Here is a 23750-nt window from a genome sequence, read left to right as displayed (position 1 = left end):
TACAAAGTTTGATATCATTAAATGGCACACTGATTCTTAGACAAGGTATGTTCTACTAATCCAGGCCACTGTCAAAAAGGAGTTTCAAATGTATAAGGCTTTTTTCACTTGACAATTGCTAGATTTAAACACATGTATCAGATACATCACATGTACCTGAGTGGTACATGGTATGAGATTGCTTTTGTCAACTGCTGTTTTCAAGGTCAAGAATAAACTTTGGTGCTCATCTTTTAAGTCACTATGGATAAATGTCCTAAAAGTGATCAGGAAAAATGGAAACTTGAACATCTACAGTTCCATCATGATAGAAAATCTCCATCAGTTGATGAAGGTCATGTAATATGGTAAAAGCTCCTCCAGAACAGCTACTAAATGGACCTTATTTTTGTCAATACTGTTTGATCATGTGTATCAAACCATAATCACCGGTACGCTTTATATTATATTACAAGATCATCGTAAACATAATGTTGGGTGTTTTGTAGCTATTAGACGTATGCGGAACCTTTGTCATGAGCCTGTGTGCAGCGGAACGTTTTTTGTCATGTACCGGAAATACTCAGGGTGACATTTAGAACAGGAAGAAAACGAAGGCATGGCTGCGCATATGTCCTCCTGAATACAGTTCTTTTATATATATATGTGTGTAATATATGAAGTTATATATATAAGTGTGTAGTGTACAGAGCAGGATGGCGGCGTGGAGCTGTCGGTTTATTCTGCGGGGAAGTCGAGTCATTTCTCTCCGAGCAGCAGCTGAAAGGTGACTAACGTAACTGGAGTAACATTAGTAGCTATACTGAGTTATTTTAGTCAAATATTGGTATGATATTCCGGTTTAATTTCGTAATGACCCTTCTGTCTTTACCCGAGACTTTAAATCTGCTAAAAAATGTTCACTAACGTTATAATGTTGTCATTAGAAAAGTAATGAAGTAAATTGGCTCTTGTAATTAATGACGTCGTCAGTTAGTAGCTGATATGTTTTGATTGGTTACGATGTAATTGCTCATATTTCCTGCAGTTCTTCTAGATTAGTGGTTTCTAATGATTTAATAATTAATAGTTTTTTTTGCATTTTTGTAGTATTTTCATCGCATGAATATAATTGAGATCTAATATGTTATAATTGCCCTCTTCTATTACAATTACACAGCATAATAACTGATGAAAGACTCCACAGTGCCTTTAACAGTACAGCAACAAGTGAGGAATGCTCTTATAGTCATCTACACTAGGACTTAAAATAATAAATGATAATACATTCGCAGTGACTACACTTATACTAATTAGACGTAATATGACCAAAGTCCCCCAGGATTTCAGTCTGTAACTCGACATTGAGCAGTGACATTTTTGCAGCTAAAATGTCAAAACTCTAGGGCTACACGATATGGTTAAAAAAAATCATATTGCCAATATTTTGCAATTGGGATAATATTTGCAATTTTAGTGTGAGTTCACACATTTTTGCACAATAATTGTCATTTTAACTGGAAAAAAACTAGTAAAATAAGGATGAAGTGATTTGTGCTGGGGTCTGCACCAAACCATCATGTATGATTTGTAGGCCAGAGCATACTTCATTTATAACGTTATACTGTCACATTTCACCTTTATCAAAAAATTGCAGCTGCTGCGATTTGGATATTGCACTCATCCATATTTCAATATGATTTAAATTAATTGTGCAGCCTTAAAACTCCATCTGTGAATCCTCCTGTTACTCCTAAGCAAGGACATCACTGTGGCTGCACTGACTATAGCAGCAGTTTGATTTGTAATGTGGTCGGCTTAGAAACCTAAAATAACTGGACTGATGAGATCTGAAGCAACAGGGCTACATTTTAGTCAGTGTAGGTCATGCAGGAAAATAAATAAATTAGGGCTGAAATGATTTGCTGATTAACCAATAAGTTAACTGTCAGATTTAATCAAGAACAATTTTGATAATAAGAATTTAATTAATTTATCAAAGAAATGCCAAATATTTGCTGCTTCCTGCTTCTCAAATGTTAGGATTTGCTTCTTCTATCTGTTGTATATGATTGTAAAACAAGTATTTCTGGGTTAGGAACTGTTTGTTGGATAAAACGGACAATTCAAAATCGTCACCTCATTTGGAATCATGATGAGCATATTTCATATTTCTGTCTTTTTATTGACATGATTTTTATAAACGCTTGATTGAGTCGTGAGATTAATCAGAAAGAAAAATAATGTAGTGGCAACCCTAAAACAGATATCTACATATGTATGTATGCTATGTGGTAAACTTGTACTGTGTCTGGCCATTATTAGCTTAATTCTTGAGGAAAGTGATGATCTTACTGGAAAATAACTGCAACCTGTTGACATCTTTCTCTTGCAGCCCTGTCCAGTCACTGGGTTGTATTAGGACAGTAAAGACCACAACATGGTTTGAAGAACACCTCACAGACGAGAACCAGGAGTACATGAGGAAGAGCATCGCAGAGGAATACCGAAGACAGACAGCTGAAAAGCTCAACCCACTCAAAGACGAACCCTGGCCGCGAAATGAGTGGACAGAGGGTAGGTGTCACGATTAGAGAGAGCTGTGTCCATCTTAAGTCCTCCTCCTACTGGCTCTCGCTCTTACTGTCCTTTTAATCTGTCTTCTTTTTAGGAAGTCGAAGAGTCGGGTTAGTAGCTGTGAAGTTGGGGATGGCACCCGTCTGGACAAAAACAGGAGAAAGACATGTAGTCACGATGCTGCAGGTAACGGACAGACACGCACACCTGCCTGCTTTTTCTGTTGCATTTTAGCGTTGCGTCATAACTGCCTCAACTACAGTCCTCAGGAACGATAATGTGTGTTTGTGTTTGTCATCCATAATAAAATGACCAGCAGGTCAGATCAAATATATTGGACTGTTCAGCGGCAGGTGGGGGAAAATACAAATATTGAACACATTTAAATCTCACCTGCAAGCTTTAATCTTAGCAATGCTCCAGTGTTCCTCAGCAACCTATTTCTTCCTTACAGCAATGTGTCAACCGGATATATTCAGTTTTATTCAGCTCACAGATCTCAGACCGCTGAAAACTGAAGTGACAGACAGCAGATTGACTCTTCAGCCTATTCTGTGAACCTACCTACTATCTCCCCCCAAAGAGGGTAGACTGTTTCAAAGAAAACATGTTGAGGATAGTTCTGTTAAGAGTAGTGCCTCTTAGTATGTATGAGGAGGAATTTAAACGTTACATTTATCTTTTTAGGATGAAAGAACGAGGATGGATAGACGTAAAGGTGTAATTTATTCATTGACTCTTGATGGATGCCTGATGGGCCGATGTCAGGGTTTCACTTGTCCAAGGTGAAGTTGTTCTGAAATCCTCACACACAGCTCCATCACGCTTCAGTCAGAGGCAGAGTTTGTCTGCGTGAGAAGATTTGGCAGGCTGATTTTCAGTCAACAGAAGGGGAGAGAGAGAGTTTAGAGTGACTGGAGCGGCTGAGATGAGAGCGAGCCGAGCGAAAGCAAATGTCAGAGACGCTTGCTGCCAAGTGTGTGTGCGCGTATGCCTGCCTGCCTGCGTGTGTGTGTGTGTGTGTGTGTGTGTGTGTGTGTGTGTGTGTGTGTGTGTGTGTGTATGTGTGTGTTTGGCTCCGGTACAGATGTCAATAATAACATTTTTATGTCATGAACTTGACTTAATTTCAAAAGGCCATACAGAAATTTCTATCCTGATCTGCTGATTGACTTTTGTCACATTTAGTCATTCTTCCTTTTCAGCTGAGACAGTTAGGTCTGTACTTGATGAAAAGTAGAGCATTTAACTTTTTACATTTCCAGAGTACAGTACTCCCACCACTTTGGAAACTGAAAGTGTGTCATAATGCAGTGAATAAATACAGTAGAGGTTAGATTTAAGATTTGTTAAAGGTAGGGGTAGAGTTCAGTAACACAGCATTCCTAATGTGTCATGGGTTATTTGCAATGTATGGTGAAATGCAAAATGTGTGATTTCATCCTACTGTATTTGGCCAAAAAATCATGATAGTGAGGTGTCATGAATTAACTCTGTTATCTAATATTAACACGTTTTACAACAGGGACTTTCATCTAATTGCTTATCTGTTTATATTGTTGCTTCTGATTTTGAATCAAGCATCTGTGGGGTTTTTTTTTTCAGGTTCAGGACTGCCATGTAATAAAGCACCTGTCTAAAGAAGAATATGATGGACACACTGCCGCTCTTATTGTTGGAGGAAAAAACATATCACCATTCCATGTAAGAAATTGTCGTTAATGTTATTAGAAATACTAGTGTGTTGACATTTTATGGTATCTAATCTTTTAGCTTTAATTTAGCTCAGTTTGTCTGGCTCAATTTTATTTGAGAAATTACATTTAGGAAAGCATTACATTTGTTACATTTTCAATAAGTAATAAACCTAAAAAGATAATTGTAGAAAATTGAAATGCACCAGAGGCACAAGCAACAACAAGAGGGCTGATGTGAAACATGTAAAACTGACTATAAATTTAGGAAACTGTGTGTTTAATTGCTTTATAATTCAACTTTTCATTTGTAAGAGGAAGAATGTGTTCATTTTTCTCTCAAAAGTTGCATAGTCTCACTTCAAGCAAAATATTATATATTTTGAAAAGAGGTGGAAAAGTGTCTTGCTCAATATGGAATTTTTTGGAAAAAAGAAAGGAAATAATAATGTAAAATCATTTTTGTTTTCTGTAATGGACCGCAGTGTCTGTAATCAGCAGCTGTCCTGGCACAGACATGTCATTTAATCGTTTAAGTGTGCTTTATTTTTATCTTCCAATGTCTTGAAAAATGGCAGCATTACTCGACAACAGTAATTCCCTCAGATTTTTGGGCTTTCATTAAGCTTGTTTATTTGGTTCAGCCGAGCTGAGTCGTGTGTTTACACAAGAGCTGAGCCACAGTCACATTTCCACATCATGATCCTGACTCTACAAAAAAGCTGCAAAGTACCTTCTGATTAAAACAGAACAACAGAGAAAATAAATGAACATTATTATGACTACTTGTATACGTATTGATATCACATGAATTAGAAATAGAGCTGAAACTGATGATTTTATGAACTGTTGAATGTACTGAATTACAGCATTTGATCATACAAAAATCACATAAATCATATGTCACACATATGATTTAACAGTTTAATCAAAACATTGCTCATCCATACTGTACACACCATACTGCACACGCGCTCACGTTTTTGCTCAGTTAAGCTCTGGCTGTATTTCATAATCATGCAAAAAATCAAATCAGCGTGACAGTTTTATGGGCACGTAACTGGATTTTGTCACTCCCATTTAGCATGGAGCTCATATCAGGCCTCCCAACACCAAGACCTGTTATGAATACAAGTCCATAGTCAGGAAATGATACTCACCCACTAACCGTCAGTGAGTATATTTCATCTAAGCTGGGGTCCAATAGATTTCATAACAGCTTTGTCCCACCAACAATGACAACCCCTCTTCATATAGAGAACGTCTTTCATGCTTGTAATAAACTCAAAGGTCTCATCTTTGCCCGAGATCACTGAAAACTGAGGTGACAGACAGCAGAGTGACTCTTCAGCTTGTTCTGTGAGCATACTGACTATCTTCCTCCTGTTTTAAAGACAAAACATGTTGAGGATACTTGTGTTAAGAACAGCGTCTCTTATTATGTATGAAGAGGAATTTAAATGTTACATCCATCATATTCAGATAAAAGAACGAGGACGAAAAGGTTAAGGTGTAATTTATTCATTGAGTCTTGACGGATGCTTGTTTGGGCCGGTGTCAGGGTTTCACTTGTTGAGTTGTTTTGAAATCCTCTCACACAGCCCCATCACGCTTCAGAGTTTGTTGGAAGGAGCAGCTTTGGTAGGCTGATTTTTTTCCGTCAACAGAAGGGGAGAGAAAGAGTTTAGTGACTAGAGGGGCTGAGATGAGAGCGAGCCGAGCGAAAGCAAATGTCAGAGGCTCTCGCTGCCAAGTGCGCGTGCGTACGCCTGCCTGCGCGTGCGTGCGTGTGTGTTTGGCTCCTGTACAGTCATAACAGACCCACAGTTAATTTTAAAAATGCCAAAAGTCCAACTGCTGCTCTCTGCTCGTTCTTTTATATCACTTTCTTTCCTCTCCTCCATCCTTACGTTTCTTTCTTTCTTTCCATCTCTCTGACTTGACAGAGGTCTGAAAAGGAAATGGAGATATTCAGGAATGCAGGAGTGCCTCCAAAACAGAAAGTCACCACCTTTAAAGTCTCAGACAATGCCCTCATCAAGCCAGGTATACACACACACATGCATCACACTTAAAGAAATACTCATCCACTGCACCGGCCGGGTCACACAGCTGACTCCTACATCTGATGCTGGCCAGAACGACAACTTTTGTCCAAGTTTTTAATGTATTCGTGTTTGTTGTGTGTTCAGGCACTCCTCTGTATGCAGCACATTTCCGTCCAGGCCAATATGTGGACGTCACAGCCAAATCGTAAGTTCTGTTCTGCCAGTTTTCCCGCCTTGCTGGCGCTCACTCATATTGGCTTTCTTTTCTACTTCTTGCCCTCTCTCATCTCCAGCATAATATTCTGAAGATAGATCAGTTTCCCTTTATTTATATATATATATATATATATATATATATATATATATGTATACATCATTAAATCTGAATGTGTGCACATGCATTTTCTTGTGTGTGTGTGTAGCATTGGCAAAGGTTTTCAAGGTGTAATGAAGCGATGGGGGTTTAAAGGCCAGCCAGCCAGCCACGGCCAAACCAAAACTCATCGTAGACCAGGAGCTTCTGGACCTGGAGGAGTAAGAGACACACACACACACACTCACACACACACACACACACACAGACAGAGAGTGAGATGCTCATCCGTGCGAGGTACAAAAATCGGGTTCCCATAATCCATTAACGTGAGCATGTGTGTTATTAATCATCTGTCTCTAGGATCCAGCCAAAGTTTTCAAAGGGAAGAAGATGCCCGGTAGAATGGGCAACACCGACATCACTGCTTATGGACTGAAGGTACACACTCTCACAAGGACACACATTCACATGCACACAGACGTAGCTGTGAAGTTGTTCGTCCTTGACTGCAATTTCAGTTCAATATTCTTTCATCAGCCTCCTCTCCGTCTCTCTCTCTTCCAGATATGGAGGGTCAATACAAAGTATAATGTGCTGTATGTTAACGGCTCTGTCCCCGGCCACAAGAACTGCTTACTGAAGGTAAAAACAATCATACACACACACTCAGAGTGAAGCGTTAAGTCGAAGGTCGACCCCAGTATGCTCAGTGTTGTGACAGGGAAGGGTGACCTTGCACCTGTAAAGCACCGTCACACCTGCAAGACAGTGTGATCCATCTTCATTGGCACTGTGCTGGGTCAGCAGTGTGTGTGTGTGTGTGTGTGTGTGTGTGTGTGTGTCTGTATGCATCTGTTTGTGTGTTTTTCTGGGAGGGAACGGGAGCATGCACCTTAATGATGTTAGTAATATCAAGAGCATCCATCTCCATACTCAGCATGTTGTGCTTGCTGTGTGTGTATGTATGTGTGTGTATGTATGTGTGTGTGTGTGTGTTCGCAGCCTATTATTTGTTTTGCAGACAAGTGATAATGAATACAAATGTAGACTGCATTTCACCCAGCTCAGCCCTCTCTTACACACACACACACCCACACCCACACCCACACACACACACACACACGCACACACACACACACACACATACTTTAATGCACTTCGGATTATATTACACTAAAGGGTACAAATGCAGGTTAATGTTTGTCCGTGATTCTTTGTTTTTATTATTCTGTATGGCTCTAATGTCTCTATGCAAAATGAGGAACAGTCATTTTTTATTGAAATTAAGACCAGGGCTGCTACTAGTTATGATTTTCATTATCAAATTATCTGTTGATCATTTTCACAGTTTATTGATTAATCATTTAGCCAAGTGGTTCTCAAACAGGGGGGCAGGGCCCCTGGGAGACATAGATAAGATAATATAATAATACATTTTATTCATACAACGCTTTTAAAAGGCACTCAGAGACACTTTACATAGATAAATGAAATGGTAAATAGAAGTTACACACAACAACAGAGCAGAAGGAAAGACTGTTAAAAGTAGCAAACAAATGTGGTAAAAGAGAATAAAAAACAAGAAAGACAGTTTCATTTAAAATTAACAGACTAAGAGCTGAGCATTAGTTGAAAGTGTTGGTGGGTTTGGAGAGCGTTGTTAAAATTGGGGAGGGTTGCAAAGCATGGGGAGAGATCCAGAAGGTGAGGGCGTCAATTGAGAAGGCCCAGGTTCATAGAGCTACTGCAGGGAGGCGTGGCTGAGCACGACTAAAGCTGAATGACAATGATTCATGTTGGAACACTAAACAAATGCTGATCCTTGTAGGGATATTTCGCTAACATTAATCTTTTTTATATATATTATTTATTTTATTTGTAAGAGATTTTATATAGACCATGTACATGTGCATAAACCATGTACATGTACATGTGCATCAACTGGTAACTGGTAACATTTATGTTACCAGTAACTGTGCCAGAGTTAGCTTACAGCTAATTTTCATCTGCAGTCCCTTAATAAAAAAAACATTTCTAAATTCATCTGAACATTAAAAAAAAACTTGGCTGGTTTTATCAGTAGATTCCTTAATATGGGCTGTATGAATATTTTTCTGACAGAAAATGTTGAAACATGACAAAATATTTGAAAACTGATGATTTAATCAAAGAATAATTCAGCCTTAAATGACATCTTCAAAATGCTTGTTTTCTTCTACCAACAGTCCAAAACCCAAAGATATTCAATTTAGAATGAAATAAAACAGAAAAGCAGTAAATCCTCACATTTGAGAAGCTGGAACCAGGGGAGGTTGGATATTTTTGGATAATAAACTATCAAAGTTGTTGGCAACAAATTTTGGTTTGATAAATAGTTTCAGCATTAAGACAAGTGTGTTCTCACAGCTATTACAACACATCCTCACTGTAATGTTTGCTGCACAGCCCAGTATATCACATATTTCCTGATACTGTGCACTAGTGTCTGTGTGTTTATGTGTGTTTTTATGTTGCTCTATTTGTAAATTGGTGTTCTTACAAATTCTTACCCTAAAACTTAGCCTTTGACCCACCTGTTAATCCTCACCCCCAAACCAAAACAAGCCTCTCCTCCTTTCAAATGAGAGCCGAGCAAAACGTGTTCTAGTTCAGTAACTCGAGCACATGCACAGTCACGCTTACATGTTCTGACCCTTTTATTTTGGGGATTGGTTACAGCAGTGAAGTTGACTTCTGCCTCTCAGCATCACTTATTATGTGTGTTTATGTGTGTGTTCCAGGTGAGGGACACTACGCTGCCGACCAGGAGCTCCACCCTGCTCAGCCCTCCTTTCCCCACCTACTTCACAGAAGAGGATGGCGACCTTGATGAAGACCTCTACGATGACAACCTGTTCGTTCACACAGAGCCATCGTTAACCCTCACCTGACCACACAACACACACACACACACACACACACGTCACATTTACACCTAAACCTGCAAACTGTACCTGGATCCTGTAATAAAGCGTAATTCCTCAAAACATCTTGAGCCACATTTCGTATTTTTTCGTCAGTAATACAAAAGCACCGAAACTGTCTGTTTATTCCAAACAGTTATTACAGTCCCTTTCTCCCGAAACCATGGTAACTGTAGGAGTGATGATGTCACTAGAGGATCCCCAAGCAGTAAGAGAAAGGGGGGAAAAAAAGACAATGAAACAAAATGAGAGAGAGAGGCAGATATGGTGGAGAAATGTGCAATATCTATGCAGGACACAAGATAGGAGAAGGGAGGAGGAGGAGGGGTGAGCTGGATACAAAGAGTTGCAGAAAGCCGAGTGAAACAGTGACGGGAATACAGACAGAGGAGGAAAAAAGGGTTTGCAGGTAGGGGTGGAGGAATGAATGGACTATAAGCCATGGAAGCAAATACAAAGGCAGGAAAAGAAGGGGAGAGATGAGCCGGTGAAGGAGTGGAGAGCGACTAAAAGGGGAGAGGAGGGGATGGAGGCTGACAAAGGTTGACATTTGTGCATAAGAGGATAAATGAGGACATTAATGTTGCAGCAGGAACCGCTGGGTGTTTAAGTCTGTGTGTGTCTTTGTGTTCAGCAGTATTTAAATGAGAAAACCTCAAGCTAGGGGTCTGACAGATCCCCTCCTGCACTGTGTGGACCCTTCCTCAAATGAGAATCATGTCCTTCAAAGTGTTGGACTCTGTTTAGTGTAAATGTATCCTCAGAGGCCTGTTCACTCCCTCTCTCTCTCTCTCTCTCTCTATGTTCGTCCCTGCTTTATATCTGCCATGTAATTGACAGCAGGCTTTTGTTTGTAACGCTGACAAGCAGCAGTGATGCCTCACAGGATACCCCGAAACAACTGCGGATGCACACAGCATCAATGCTTTTTTCCCCCCTAATTGAAGCAACACGCAACAAGAATCAGAAATGTGTAACTAGTTGACTAGATTTAAAAAAAAAAAAAGATGCAAGGTGATGGTGCAGGTTGTGGCGAACAGCGTCCTGCTCTATATAACATGCCACAGCTTGTAGGTTCATAAGGCAGCAGCAGGTTCTTTGAAATGGTAATGATATCGTTTGAAAGTCCTGCTCTGTGGAGCCTGCACATCATCAGGCTCTTGTGGGGGTGGACAAGAGGAGAGGAGGGGGAGTGAAGGGGGGAGGGAGGGGGGAGTAAAAGGGGGGGTCGCTGCCTGTTAAAGCAGCAGAGCAGAGAAAAGACAAACTCCAACCTCGTTTCTGTAGCTGTGGTCTTTTCTGACTTTTAAAGACCCACTGCACAGCACTGTTAACTAACTATGTGTGTTTGCATGTGATCAGTAGGTTAACTAATTGTTAATCCAATGACATAATGAGCTTATTAAAGAAAAAAAAATCTGAAAATATGGATGCACTCAAGTAGAGTATCTCTACAATGTGATAATGTATGTAAAGGGATCACTACAGTGTTTTCAAACATCAGGGTCATATGGCCAAAAAGTTTACCTGCATTTCACTTTCATTTCTGCACCTGTGCACGTTGTTCACAGGAGAGATGTGAGACAACTTAAAAGGCCCCGAAAACCTATTTTTGCAATTACTGTTTAAATCCTACATGAAGGCAATTTCCTGCCAAAGTTTGAAATGTTTTGATTATTTCACACAAGAAGTAGTAGGTGGGGTACAACTGGAGAATAGTGATGACATACATTTCTATGCACCAAACAGGATTTAGTAATATTTGAATCAAAATGTAACAACAGTTGTGAAGTTGTCTACTTATGTTGCTATGATAAAACACAGTCCTAATGAGGTAGATCAGCTAAGTTTTTTAAGTGGTAAAGCTTAATACATAAGTTTTTGCTGATTATTATATAGTTGATAATTGTTCATTAAGTCGTTGGTTTCAATTAACACTAACTGAAACCATGTTTTTAAGGCCTTAAGTCACAAAAATAAGGAGAGTAGTCTTGCACTTAACCTCACTGTAACTGAGCTGCTTAGACTTGACTTGACATGGGATGAAAGCAAAAACAGATCTGGCAAAATCCCGGAACAAGAAAAAAACAAAACGTTGAACATTTTATTATTGAGCCTACATTGAAATGACTTTGTCTCAGCTATGTAACATCTGTTAATGCAGCTTTAAAAGGAAAATGGTCAAATGCTATGTCATTTAAGGTTCACCATCCAGAGACCTGAAGACTTTTAACTTGACTAGGACTTGCAGTCCTCAAGGATTTGTGTCGTGACAAAAGACTTACTTTGATGAGACTTCAGACTCAAGATTTGAGCAGTGGGAGCAAGAAACAATTTTAAGTCCAAACAAGCCCAAACAAGCCTGTGTGCAGCAGTTCACAGAAGTCACCACTCAGTGGAAAACACACACAAGTTTGCAAATATAGATATTTAAGCGCTCCCATCAACCCCACCCATGCATTCCCTTGTCTGTCAAACTGTCTTGAAATCTCATCCCAAAATGCATTTGTATTTGTTAATTAAAGGCCGGGCAAGTTTTGGCAGAATCTAAATGTTTTGGGAGAGATTTTGGGAGTGTCTGGGTGACGGTCAGCATGCGATCGTGACCCCAGACTGACATGATGAATCTACTGCTCTGCTTCTGCTGGCTCAACACATGAGCGATCTGATTTCCATTAGTAAAGAGGACACAGCCTCTCTCTTATTGCTTTCCACACACACCTGCTGTCTCTCTCTGTCTCTCTCTCTCTCTCTCTCTCACACACACACACAAACACATTTTTTTAATGTCTCCTTAGCAAGCAAAGATTCTCTGTCCAAGACTAGTCAGCACTTAAGTTGCTACTTCTCTGCAGAGTTTACACAAAAAGTGTTGCACTGACTCCATCTCAACACACACACACGCGCACACACACACACGCACACAGATCAGCATGTGTTTGTGTGTGTTCCTAGCAATATGAATTATTGAGTGTGTTATTTGAGGGACAGCTGGCTCTTGAACACATTAACTCCCTCAGTCAGACAGCCAGTCGTAAGTCTGCGGTGACAGGAGCGAGTGGCTGCACAGGAGAGAGGAGGGAAATGAGAGGATGTTAATTCAATTTCACGCTGACTTGTATCAGTCGGCAATGATATCATAAAATGTTTATATAAGCTCTTGAGTCAATTAACACCAGGAATAAAATGAATTAATCTTTTCACCAGAAAGAGAACAAGTTGAAGTTGTTTTCATTGGACTGAATATAATCACAGTCTGCAAATAGAGGAGTCTGAGCGACATTTAAAGTTTATAATAGAATCACTGAGTGATGCTCTCATGTGTTGCATAATGTTTTGTTTCTGTCATGGCACATTTTTCAGAAGAAAAAGCTGAATCAGTGACTCAAATCCTTAAATTATGCTCATACTTTTATTCAAGCACTGACAGCTTTATTACGAATATTCCTAATTTAATCCAATAAAAACGGCATTTTCAGGACTGAATGGGGAAAGAGAGAAGATCCCTGCTAGTAATTTCACATGACAGAGTATCACCACATATCCCCTTAAGCCTCTCTCCCGCTGTGCCGAGCCTTTCCCAATCGTACACACCTGAGCCTCATGAGTGTTTGTGTGTTTGTGTGTCTCTGCGTGTGTGATGCCTCCCACCCACGTTTGTTAAATTTGGGTTCCTTCCTTCCAGCACCACTGGGTGAGAGCAGGTTGCAGCCTTTGGATCCCCACCTTCCTCTCCGCAGGTGTTCCTATCCTGTCCTCAGATATAGCACATGTGTGTGTGTGTGTGTGTGTGTGTACTTTGTCTCTACTTACGTGACCTTACAAAAGCGATGTTTCTCATTACCTTTCATTGACTGTCTTTCACACATGCTTTCTGTCTTTATTCACTCTAGGATCTATGAGACATCGCTGTGGTAACAAGGACCAACAGAGGAATGGGAAAGTAGAGTTGGCATGAGAATAGGGAAAGTTTGGGGACAAATACTGACCAACACATTCATAGTCGTGTGTAGATGTTTACTTAAAACACTCTTTGAATCACATTTATCTTACAGTGGCTCATTACACCATTATATGTCCAAATGTCTGCAATTACCCTTTAACTTTCACAGCATCGGCATGTACTATAAAACCTTGCAGTATTTTGTGGCGTTTAAATGAGCCGTGTTGTGACTGGGAGGTAAATGTCAATGGTTTACAGCCGGAAACCTTCGCCACAAGAATGTGACTGCGGGATATCAAGTAAATCAATATGGAAGCCAAGGGAGAAGGCGGGAAGGAGGGGGGTAAGAGAGAGAGAGAGAGAGGGATGTTACCGCAGGTGGAAAAATAAAATGACAGAAGAGAGAAGGAGGAGGAGCAGCAGAGAATAAGAGGGAGGAAGACAGAGGGAAGAGGTTAACTTCTCTTCCTGTCTGACTTTTGACACTGCAGGAGCAGGTTAATCTCTGATATAATGCTTTGGGGCTGTGGGAGGGTGTGCGTCTGCCTTAAAGGCGCATACAACATAACCACAATGTCCAGGGTTCGATTCCCGTCCAGGGGACCTTTGTCACATGTCATATCCTTCTCTCGCCCCATGTTTCCCGTCTGACTAGACTGACTATCTAATAAAGGAAAAAGGCAAAAAAATGAGCTGCACCATTGCACTATTCCTTCTTCATGAAGATTATGGTCATAGTAGTTTGTTTAGAAACTGAGGTCTACAGCACAGAGAAATATAGTATATCAGGCTTTGGATACACACAAAATACTTGTAAGTAGGATGAGTTCACTGTTGGTTTGGCTCTGTATGTGAGATTTATTGACAATAAGAAAAATATAGAAAATCACCAGCCTTATTCTTTAAAGGATAACGTTGAAATTATTCTAAACATCTGTTATTGAAAAGACAAACAATGCTTAGTCTGTCTGTATACTTTCCAACTTCCCCACCTTTTCTCTGGGTTTGTTCCTACTTAATATGTAAATCTTTTAAATGGCTCACAAATATATAATTTCTTTTTTTTTATTAATTGTCAAGTAATTTCCTGAAACAGGTGGGCATTGAAGTTTTTAGCAAACATTACTCAAAGAGGAGAGAACACTGCATTTTTTGGACTCAAAAATATACAATAGTGCCTGTGTTTTGGGACAATAATTATAGTCTATGTCATAGAGGAATGGATCAGGCTCTGCCTGCAGGCACCAGTTGTCAGTGGGATCAATTAATTGTGGGTTTTGGTCTTTTTGTGGGATTTGTTGACAGTAATAAAAATACAGAGTATCAGCAGACTTATCCTTATAAAGGTCAGTTCATCTAAACCACACAAAACATGAAATACATACAAAATATAGGGGAATCTAAGGATACATTTTATTTATTGAATTTAGAGATATGTGCAGCCCAGACTCCTGTCATCACCCCAATCCAACAGAGGTGAATAGAATTCTGTTTGTGTTGCTCAAAGCATAAAAACAGGACATTCGAACAGATCCAGACAAATAAAACCAAAACTATCTGCATTGCAAGAATGAGAACATATCTTTTTTTTTTTTTTTTGTGATATGGGTTTTACGTTGTAGGTTTCTCAAAAGAAAACACACACTTTCTCTTGCACACGCCCACGCACGTACACAAAGTGATGACATTTTTCACTCTTGAATAGAAAACCATTTAGCCTGACTCACAGAGAGAGGAGCAGACACAAAAGCAACAACACAAAGAGAGAGGGAGAAAGACAGTGAGTGGGGGGTCTCATAATATTGTGGGGAGTTAAAAAAAAACATGAAAAAATGTAATACTTCAAAACGATGTTCACAGAAATACCATTAATGTATCTATTGTGGGTGAACAACAAATAAATGAACCCTATAACCAAATTATACAGACTCTACAGAAGTCTGTATTTTAGATTAGGCAGACAGTTTCTCGTCACCTTTTTTTTTTGCTGATGAAAGTAAACAAACAAATGAATGGAGGCTCTGACAAACATGATTACGAATCAAATTGAGTTTTGTGTGAGCATGCATGCTGTGTGAGTATTCTACTAATTATAATAACCTTCATCTTACATCTGTGTGTGTGTGTGTGTGTGTGTGTGTGTGTATGTGTGTGTTACAGATAGAAGAGAGGGCAGAGTGGGAGCAGGAGAGAGAGAATTAAATCCGTTTTGGGTCAGCAAAAATACTTTAACAGCCTTACTTAAAGAGGCAGTAATGAAGCTGCTAAAGGCAATAGACTCTAATCCTTACACACAAAACACACTTTCCTACACAACACACACACACACGCACACATAAAATAGGCAGAAATATCATGTAATCCACCCAGCACAGATCACATAGTATCCATCCTGCACACACACATACACACACCTGTGCACTATCCTGCCTCTCATCTCTTCCCCTGCAAAGCTTTAAATGTGCTTGAGATCATCAGATATCATCCAGATATCTACATGATAACAATATCAATTATCACAGCATCGTGTTAGATCAGCACACATTCTTTCAGTCGACACAGAGTGAATGCTAATGAAGATGCAAATCAGTGACTTCAAAGTGCCAGAGGGTCTTATCTGTATGTACAGTACAGTAGCAGTGCATGCTGGACTGTGGGGCAATGCTGACGCTCTGTGGTTCATACTGGAGCTGCATAGAGAAGTGGGGCAGCAGACTGGAGGGGAGGTTGTGCAAGGTAACATCTCAGAGGGGTAAAGAGTAGAAAAAATGTGCTCTTAAGAACTGTATGTAAGGTAGTGCTTCTGCAGATGCAATGTTGATTTAGTTTTTGTGAGGAACACAGTGTTTGCAGATAGAAAAGATCCGATGACAGAAAACGACAAATCTAAAGGTATTAAACGCTGAATGTGTCCATGTGTTTTTTGTCAACACTCAGTATTTTTTGTGGATGATCTCATCCTTGTTCTAAATATTTTATCTGTCTTGTCTGCAGGACACACAGAGGAGTTATTTTAAAGTAGTCTTTGTTCAAGCAGACTGTAACGCTGCTTCATCTGGCTGCAATCTGTGACAACTGACCTCTGCCTAGTGACAAAAGTTGGGTCACTCCTTAGTCAACTGCCAACACTTTAATCAAATCATGCAGAGAAATCACCTTTGGTTTGACCTCCGCACGTACACCCTGCTAAGATAGTAGAAACAGAGTTTCCAGGCTGTCAAATCCTTCAGTATGTTTCTGGATTAATAGTGAATGCAGGACTTTCATCTCAGGTCTGGACTGCTCTCAGAGCAGACAACAATCCTTCTAGTTGCAGCAGGAATGTAGTATCTTCTGTACTTTTACTCTGTTTCAGCTAATCCTCTATAATGATATTAGATCAGGCCAGTAAGAGCAGCATTTTACTCATTTTAACTCTCTCATTTGTGCCTTCTTTTGTAGCCTTTTGTTATTTGTCAAGTTTCTTCACAGTCTTCTACTTTGCTTGCCTAGTTTTGTGTTCTTCCTTTGTCATGGATGCAATGTGCTGTATGTCTGTGAAGATTTTTATTATTATATAAGATTTAGATTTATTGTTGAGTTTTTAAATAGAATTTTTAGGATTTCCATAGCTTCAAAATGCTTAATTGTGTGTATATTCTGACAAACAGAGGAACAATGACCATCTAGCTCAGCCGTGTGGTGAGCCTCAAGAACCAATTGTTTTAAATGTTGTTTGTGATGACCCCTGGTATCGTCTTTGTTTGGCCTTGCGATTTACCTGTCTCCTTTGTCTCTGCAGGTGCTCGTTAGGCCAACTGGCAACACCTGATGGCTCATGGGGTTGCCAGGTTATTAAAGTCCAGGCTGCAGCTGTGGCAGTCTCTCTCCCTCTTCTGACTGCTTGCTGCTGCTTTCTGCTTCTCCCTTCAGGCACTCGTTCTGGTTTGGTTTAGTTATGCTGCCTTAGTTGTTTACTTTGCTTCCAACACTCATGCACATATCCTCCACTCATGCATCACATAAACTACTGATACCACTGATTTCCATTTCCAAATGTATCTTTTGTTACCTCTTTATCATGGTGTCTCCCTTTTTGTTCTGGCCACTTGAGCCAGTCATAACATGTTAAATTCATGGTTATTTTTTCTATACATGAATGTTGATGGATTTGAAGAAAAACTAGGTCATCTTTTGACCCACAGGGATATGCCATTTCTTTACCGCAGCTGTTTTAAGTGTTTTGACTTGACTAGGTAAAATGTTAAATAAAATGCTAATATGCTCTTTTATGGATCACTGTGATCACACTGGAACAGAAAAATATATTTCATAAGTGAAATCTATTAGTTTCAGGGTCACACTAAAATGAAATTTTATTAAGACCATTTATCTCCTTCATGTCCTTGTGGAAGAAATGCTGGGGCATTTCTCAATGCTTCAAAAGCTTTAAAAAAAAAAAACCAACCTCTGACAACTGAGGACAAATTGAGGACACACAGTGAAGCAGGGCAGGAGAGCTCATAAGACGTGTTTGAGTGTCACTGAAAGACTTGTCAAAGTTGTCAGTTACTCTTTTCATGTCAACACAGCCCATTTCTGATGAACGAGAACAGCAGGAAGGATAACTTCACCTTCATCCGATCCATCTGGGATGAGAAAGTGCTTTTCATCTTGGAAAAAGTCAGAGAACAGAAGAGCTGAGCCAATGCAACCTACAGCTGTTATAGGCACTGTGTTGGAGGTCACATTGTGGGAAATATGTCAGATGTTTAATTTGAATTGCCTAAAGAAGCTAAAGTGCTGGCTGTGAGAGAAGAGCAGATTCACAGCCTGAACGCTAAAGATAGAATCTCTACCCTCACATTATAAATAATACAGTAACAACATAAGAAAAAGTGCAGAAGCGGGAAACCAGCAGAATATAAGAATTTCAGCATTTCAAAGGGAATAACATGTCCTCTCTATTCTATGTTTGAAGTGAATGAAGAAAAAAAAATCTGTCTTGTTGAGTGTTTTATCTGTAATGTTTAAAATTCAACTGAAATGAAATTACATATTTTTTCCTACTGCAGAATACATATCTGCTTAGTAAATAACATGTCCTGCGATCTCCTTTGAGAAAAATCTGAACCAAAAAGAGAGAAATGTATATTTTTTGTATTTCACAATGGTGCCCCTATGTAGATGGGCCTAAAAAAATACAGCCAATCAAATAGTTTAATTTTAAACCATGTTTGTATAAAGCAGGAACATCACTGCACAACCCAAGAGCCACAGACTTTGAACAATAACCTTTAGCTTTCTAGCTAAAGTTTTCTAATTTACAAACACCTTAGCTTGCTGAATGAGCAACCAGACAAACACCCACTGGGGAAAAGCACACTGCTGCCATCAATTTGCAGGCTAAACAGCTAATTAACAGGTCAGCACGACACATTTAACGGCTTAAAAACGTACCTGGTGTTCTAATTTCGGCCACATTGTGTGGTCCTTAATCCTCAATACCAATGCAAACTAAAGACTTAATATGGAGTTACTTTTGCGTCTTTATTATGCAATCAAACAGAATAGGTTTGCAATCAAAAAATAAATTTGAGAGTAAAACTATCGACACTGCAATCAAAAAATGTTTTATTGCAAGTAAAATAAATTTGTGATTAAAATGCAAATCGAAAAGTTTTGTTTGCGAATCCAAAAGTTTTGCTTGCTGTTCAGCTGAATTTCGTGGGCGAGACCTACACTGAAAGATGTAAGACACGTCCCTATTGGCCAGTCTCGAACAGAGTGACAGCTTGGCAACATCCACAGTAAGTAAATGAGAGAAGGAGTTTTGAAGTCCATGCAGAAGACAGAGCAGGAGCAGAGACAGATATTTATGTGCAGGTATGTTTACACATAACTTCTGTCTTAGTAATAGCAAGAATGTTATATTTGAACTGGTGCATGCAGATTGCTTTTGAGTTAAAAATACAAATTGTTTTGTCAGCCTGTAGCTGTTAGCTTAGCTCAATTAGCTGGTCACTAGCTCATAACCCATTACAACATCACAGATCGTTAAACAAAAGCAATCTACATGCACCAGTTCACACAGAACATTCTTGCTATTACTAAGACTACTAAGAACTACTAAATGTGTGGATGTTGCCAACCTGTCACTCCTTTCGAGACTGGCCAATAGAGATGCGTCTTACATCTTTCAGTGTAGGCCCTGCCCATGAAATTCAGATCAACAGCAAGCAAAACTTTTGGATTTGCAAACAAAACTTTTGGACTCGCATAGAAAAGTTTTTGATTTTGCATTTTGTAGTTCAGCCTGCTAACCGAAACTATTCACAACAAATTTAAAAGTCACCTGGTGAAGGTATGTGCTGCAGGCCTTCTTAATTGGTAATTAGGCAGAACCAATCATTAACCAATATGCATATTGGTCAGTTGCTTCAGCTGCTCTCCTGCCTCATTGTGTGGTTAAATGTCATAACTGTAAATAATCACTGACTTTGATACTTACCATTTGAGGAATCCACTTGTTAATTTCCATATTTTGGTGTTTTATAAGTTGTTTTATAGCCACCATTTGTGACCATGTGGTAGCTTATTGCACATACTTTCTGTTGCTTCTACTAATGTTGTCTTAGCACATTGACTGTTTCAGTAACTATTATGGGGTTAATTTACGATGTGGGAGACTTTTCTTCGAAACTGTTTCAGTTGTCTAGTAGGTCAGCTTACAAATAATTCTTTTTGCCAGTATTAGTTGGATATTTGCCAATTTAGGACACATAGATAGGACATTTTAGAAGGCTGCAGTTATTCAAACTACTATGTGATTTTATTCCTGTGATTCACGCCTTTTACATGTTACTTAAAGGAGAGGTTCACAATTTTAATCATTCCTCCTGTTCATAGAGGCTTTTAAAAGATCCCCTTCAAATGTGTGATAGGTGCCCAAAATCCACAGTGTGTCACAGCCATTTTGTGCAAAAATGCATTTAAAAGTTGATCTGAAGCTTATATGAGGCTTCAGCAGTCTGAGTTAGTCATATCAAGTGGATATCTACCAAATTTACAGTCTTTTTAGCATAAAATTCCCTCCTTTTTTCCCTGTTGAGCTTCAGTGGAAGTATAGTAACAAAAAGAGGGACTTTGGCACTAAAGAGATGGTAACGTTGAAAGATATCTACCTGATTAAACTAGTTTGGACGGCTGAAGCTTCATATTAGCTTCAGATAAACTTTTAGATACATTTTTGCACAGAAGGAGGCTTGTGGATTTTGGCCTTCCATTACTTACATTGTAAGTGCATTATGAGGGGATCTTATAATGGCCAGTATGAGCAGGAGGAATGATTACAGCTAGAAAAACGTATTGTAATGTTCATTTGGGCACCTGACTGTTGTTTTAAGAAAGACTTGAAAAATTGTGCTCTTGTCCTTTAAGTGATCATTTTAAGCCTTGCCTTCATGTTGCAACACATGCTTTGTCCACAAGGGGGCAGCAGAGCTCCTCATCTTTCATTAACATGCAGCTAAGCAACATCTAAATCCTCTGACTCCTATTCTTTCCTTAGCCTTGTTTCTTTAGGGCTTTGTTTGCTTTGTTCCTCTCAGTTCTCCATCTTCAGAACACAATACTGCACATGTTTGGTTATATTATTGATTTATTGAGGATTAGAAACATGAAAAACATACCAAAAAGCCTGTGAAAACATGAAATAAATGTACACACTGGATAGCAAAAGATTTATAAACCATTGATAACACTAAGGCTACTGTAGTTAACTTCTATAAAACCTTCATGATCAAAATCCTCAGCAGTCACTGATGTTGGCACCATGCTAAGAGAGTGTGTTCACATGTAGTGGTTCATTTTGTGCTTATGTGAGCATTGACCTGAGCTTTGTGAGGTTGTTATTTATAGGAAGCTGTGAATATTTGGCTGTAGTTACATTTTGGTGCATCCATATCTGAGTTTGAGGGAGTATTGTGTATGCAGAGTTGTCCCAGTTCTCGTTTTCTGGCTCCATGGACAAAGACCAGGTGCTCCACTTGTCCTCTGGGTATAAGTGTGGGGAGGCAGGGTGGATTACTGATGGATGGATGGACGGATGGATGGATGGGTAGATATTCTATAAATCACTAATAAAAGAGTTAGAGCCATGATGGACAAATCGCTGAATAGATTAGAATTATGACAGAACTTTGTGTGATTGCATGTGTGGATACTGAGCTCGGTGGAGGCCAGGTCAAGAGAGCGGTGGCAAGGATCGGGTGCTGACCGGGCTGTACTTCACCCTTGAGGGCGATGGAGGAGGTTGGGTGAGATGAGGAGAGGAGGGGGATGGATGAATGTGTCCACTCTGGTACACCCAACCTCTCTCCATCCCAGAGTGTTCTGAGCCTGGAGCCTGCGACCGACCTCGGGGCCTACGTAGCTGAGGTGGAGTGGAGGAGGAGGTGGGCAGACATTTGTACTGGGAGGGAGAGTGGTGGGAGGATGGATGACAGGTGGGGGCAGAATAGCACCCAGGTGCGGAGTGACGAGTGGGTGATGGGTGGCGCCCGGGTGAAGGGTGACGGCCAGGTGAGGAGTGCCTCCAGGACAGTGGTTCCTGGTGACTGTGTGGATGATCTTGGATGTGTTTAGGTGATTTGGGTGATTTTTTTACCTTCGGCGACTTGGGTGTCTTGGTTGTTTTGGGTGATTTGGGTATGTGATGGGAGGAAGAGTGACAGTTGGAGGTACGAGTGGGAGCGGCTTGGCTGGGAGAGGCAGAGTCTCCATTGTTGGCAACCTTGTAGAGGAAGACATCATATTGAAGGGGCGGGTTGGTCTCTGAGTGGCGCTTGGCCTCTTTGGGGAGGAGCACTTCTAGGCCAATAGTGACTCCATCCTGATGTGGAAATACGGCAAGTAGAGAAGGATGCAACAATGTAGGGACAGTCATAGAAGTAAAAATAATGAAAGACAGATACACACATATATGCGGGCATGGACAGATTATGAGACAATCAGGCCTCTGGACTCAGACATGATGGCTTAATCATAACTCTAACTGGTCCTGAGTGTCAGTATGTTGTTCATGCTGGACATTACAACAGCAGAACCACTCTGACACACACAATTATCATACAAAATGCTACAGCATACTATTGAAAAATTACAGAAAATCATCAAAGAAAAGCAGAGCTATTTCAGTTGCTTTAAATTTGATGTAGGCTTACTGCAACCTAACTGTGGAGCTATATTATGTAGGGGAAAAACAAATATATATATATCAGATCAGATGCTGTATCAGCCGATAGCCAATATTACAGGATCAGGCTTAAAAAAAACTTTATCAGAACATCTCTACTTTTGACTGAGCCCTGTGACTTTCCAACAAGAGATAATAATAACAGGCCCGTTTAGTAATCCATCCATACATGCAGGAAAGATGAGAAATACAAATGATTAGCATTGGACATGGAGAAATAAAACAGAATGACAAACGATAAATGTTTTGAATTCAGAGATGTTACAGATAATTTGTGATATTATGAGTTTGAATAGAAATGATTGTGGGCCACAAGTTTAGACATAATGTAAAGAGTGAGTGATAAACATTAAAGGTGGAGTTTAAATTTGTGCAACAAAACGTATATTGTCTAGTAAAAAGAAAAAAAAAGATGCAAAAAGAATTCTCAGAACAGATATTTCAACATTCATATCTGTTCCTTATTAATATACAGAAGGGACAGAAACTTCTTCACTGTTTTCCCAGCCACACTGAAGCTTTAGGCAAAAAAGCTTGCTTGAAATTCCAACAGTACAGTAATGATGGATTTTTTTAATGTAATATTTCAGCTCTTGTGGTAGCTTCATCTTGGAGAGCTGTCCGTGGTGCTGAATGAGCACACAGTCACCATTGTGTGTGTGTGTGTGTGTGTGTGTGGTGTAATCTGTGAGCAGCCCACTGTAGCACAAAAGCAGGGTCAGCCGTGCATTCAGTTATTATTAGCATGGGAGCGGTTGGGCAGTAGTTAGCTTCATGAGCGCAGACATGCAGAGAAAGAAAGAGTCTGGAGGGAAAGAGGAGCTCATAGCAACACACAGGGACAAGCCGGATAAAATTAAAAAGATTTATTCCAACAACTGTGAACTATAATCCTCCATGTATACCCAAAAAAGTACAAAAGAACCTCAAGTACATTAAAGTATTATAAATCACATTGAAAACCAAGACACAGCGTGTGTAATATATGTATATAG

At 39.7% G+C, this 23750-nt stretch overlaps 2 protein-coding genes across 5 annotated transcripts in view; one reads left to right on the top strand and one right to left on the bottom strand.

The window, feature by feature from the left end:
• Positions 1 to 546: 546 nt before the first annotated feature.
• Positions 547 to 9642, top strand: mrpl3 (mitochondrial ribosomal protein L3). Of its 2 annotated transcripts, XM_044335128.1 has the most exons (11): positions 547 to 766; positions 1152 to 1209; positions 2375 to 2556; positions 2651 to 2742; positions 4162 to 4260; positions 6197 to 6296; positions 6443 to 6503; positions 6721 to 6832; positions 6975 to 7052; positions 7179 to 7256; positions 9395 to 9642. In XM_044335128.1, the coding sequence occupies exons 3-11, from the start codon at positions 2460 to 2462 to the stop codon at positions 9542 to 9544; spliced, it is 867 nt and encodes a 288-aa protein (XP_044191063.1). In that variant the 5' UTR covers positions 547 to 766; positions 1152 to 1209; positions 2375 to 2459; the 3' UTR covers positions 9545 to 9642. The 2 variants fall into 2 exon arrangements, with proteins under 2 accessions (XP_044191063.1, XP_044191062.1); XM_044335127.1 differs by lacking the exon at positions 1152 to 1209 and having other exon boundaries at positions 548 to 766.
• Positions 9643 to 23606: 13964 nt separating this feature from the next.
• Positions 23607 to 23750, bottom strand: part of LOC122969178 (chondroitin sulfate proteoglycan 5-like) — a 12518-nt gene continuing 12374 nt past the window's right edge. For all 3 annotated transcript variants that reach the window (XM_044334738.1, XM_044334736.1, XM_044334737.1), the window contains exon 5: positions 23607 to 23750. This exon is cut by the window's right edge and continues 838 nt beyond it. The gene's annotated coding sequence lies outside the window, so the exon portion shown is untranslated.

Source organism: Thunnus albacares, chromosome 19 (assembly GCF_914725855.1).
Source record: "Thunnus albacares chromosome 19, fThuAlb1.1, whole genome shotgun sequence".
NCBI lineage: Eukaryota > Metazoa > Chordata > Actinopteri > Scombriformes > Scombridae > Thunnus > Thunnus albacares.
This window is presented reverse-complemented; position numbering and strand designations above follow the sequence as displayed.

Coding starts and splice junctions, on each gene's coding strand:
- mrpl3 (XM_044335127.1), top strand. CDS start 696: ATGGCGGCGTGGAGCTGTCGGTTTATTCTGCGGGGAAGTCGAGTCATT. Junction 2,557..2,650: donor GCGAAATGAGTGGACAGAGG/GTAGGTGTCACG, acceptor TCTTCTTTTTAG/GAAGTCGAAGAGTCGGGTTA. Junction 7,053..7,178: donor TCACTGCTTATGGACTGAAG/GTACACACTCTC, acceptor TCTCTCTTCCAG/ATATGGAGGGTCAATACAAA.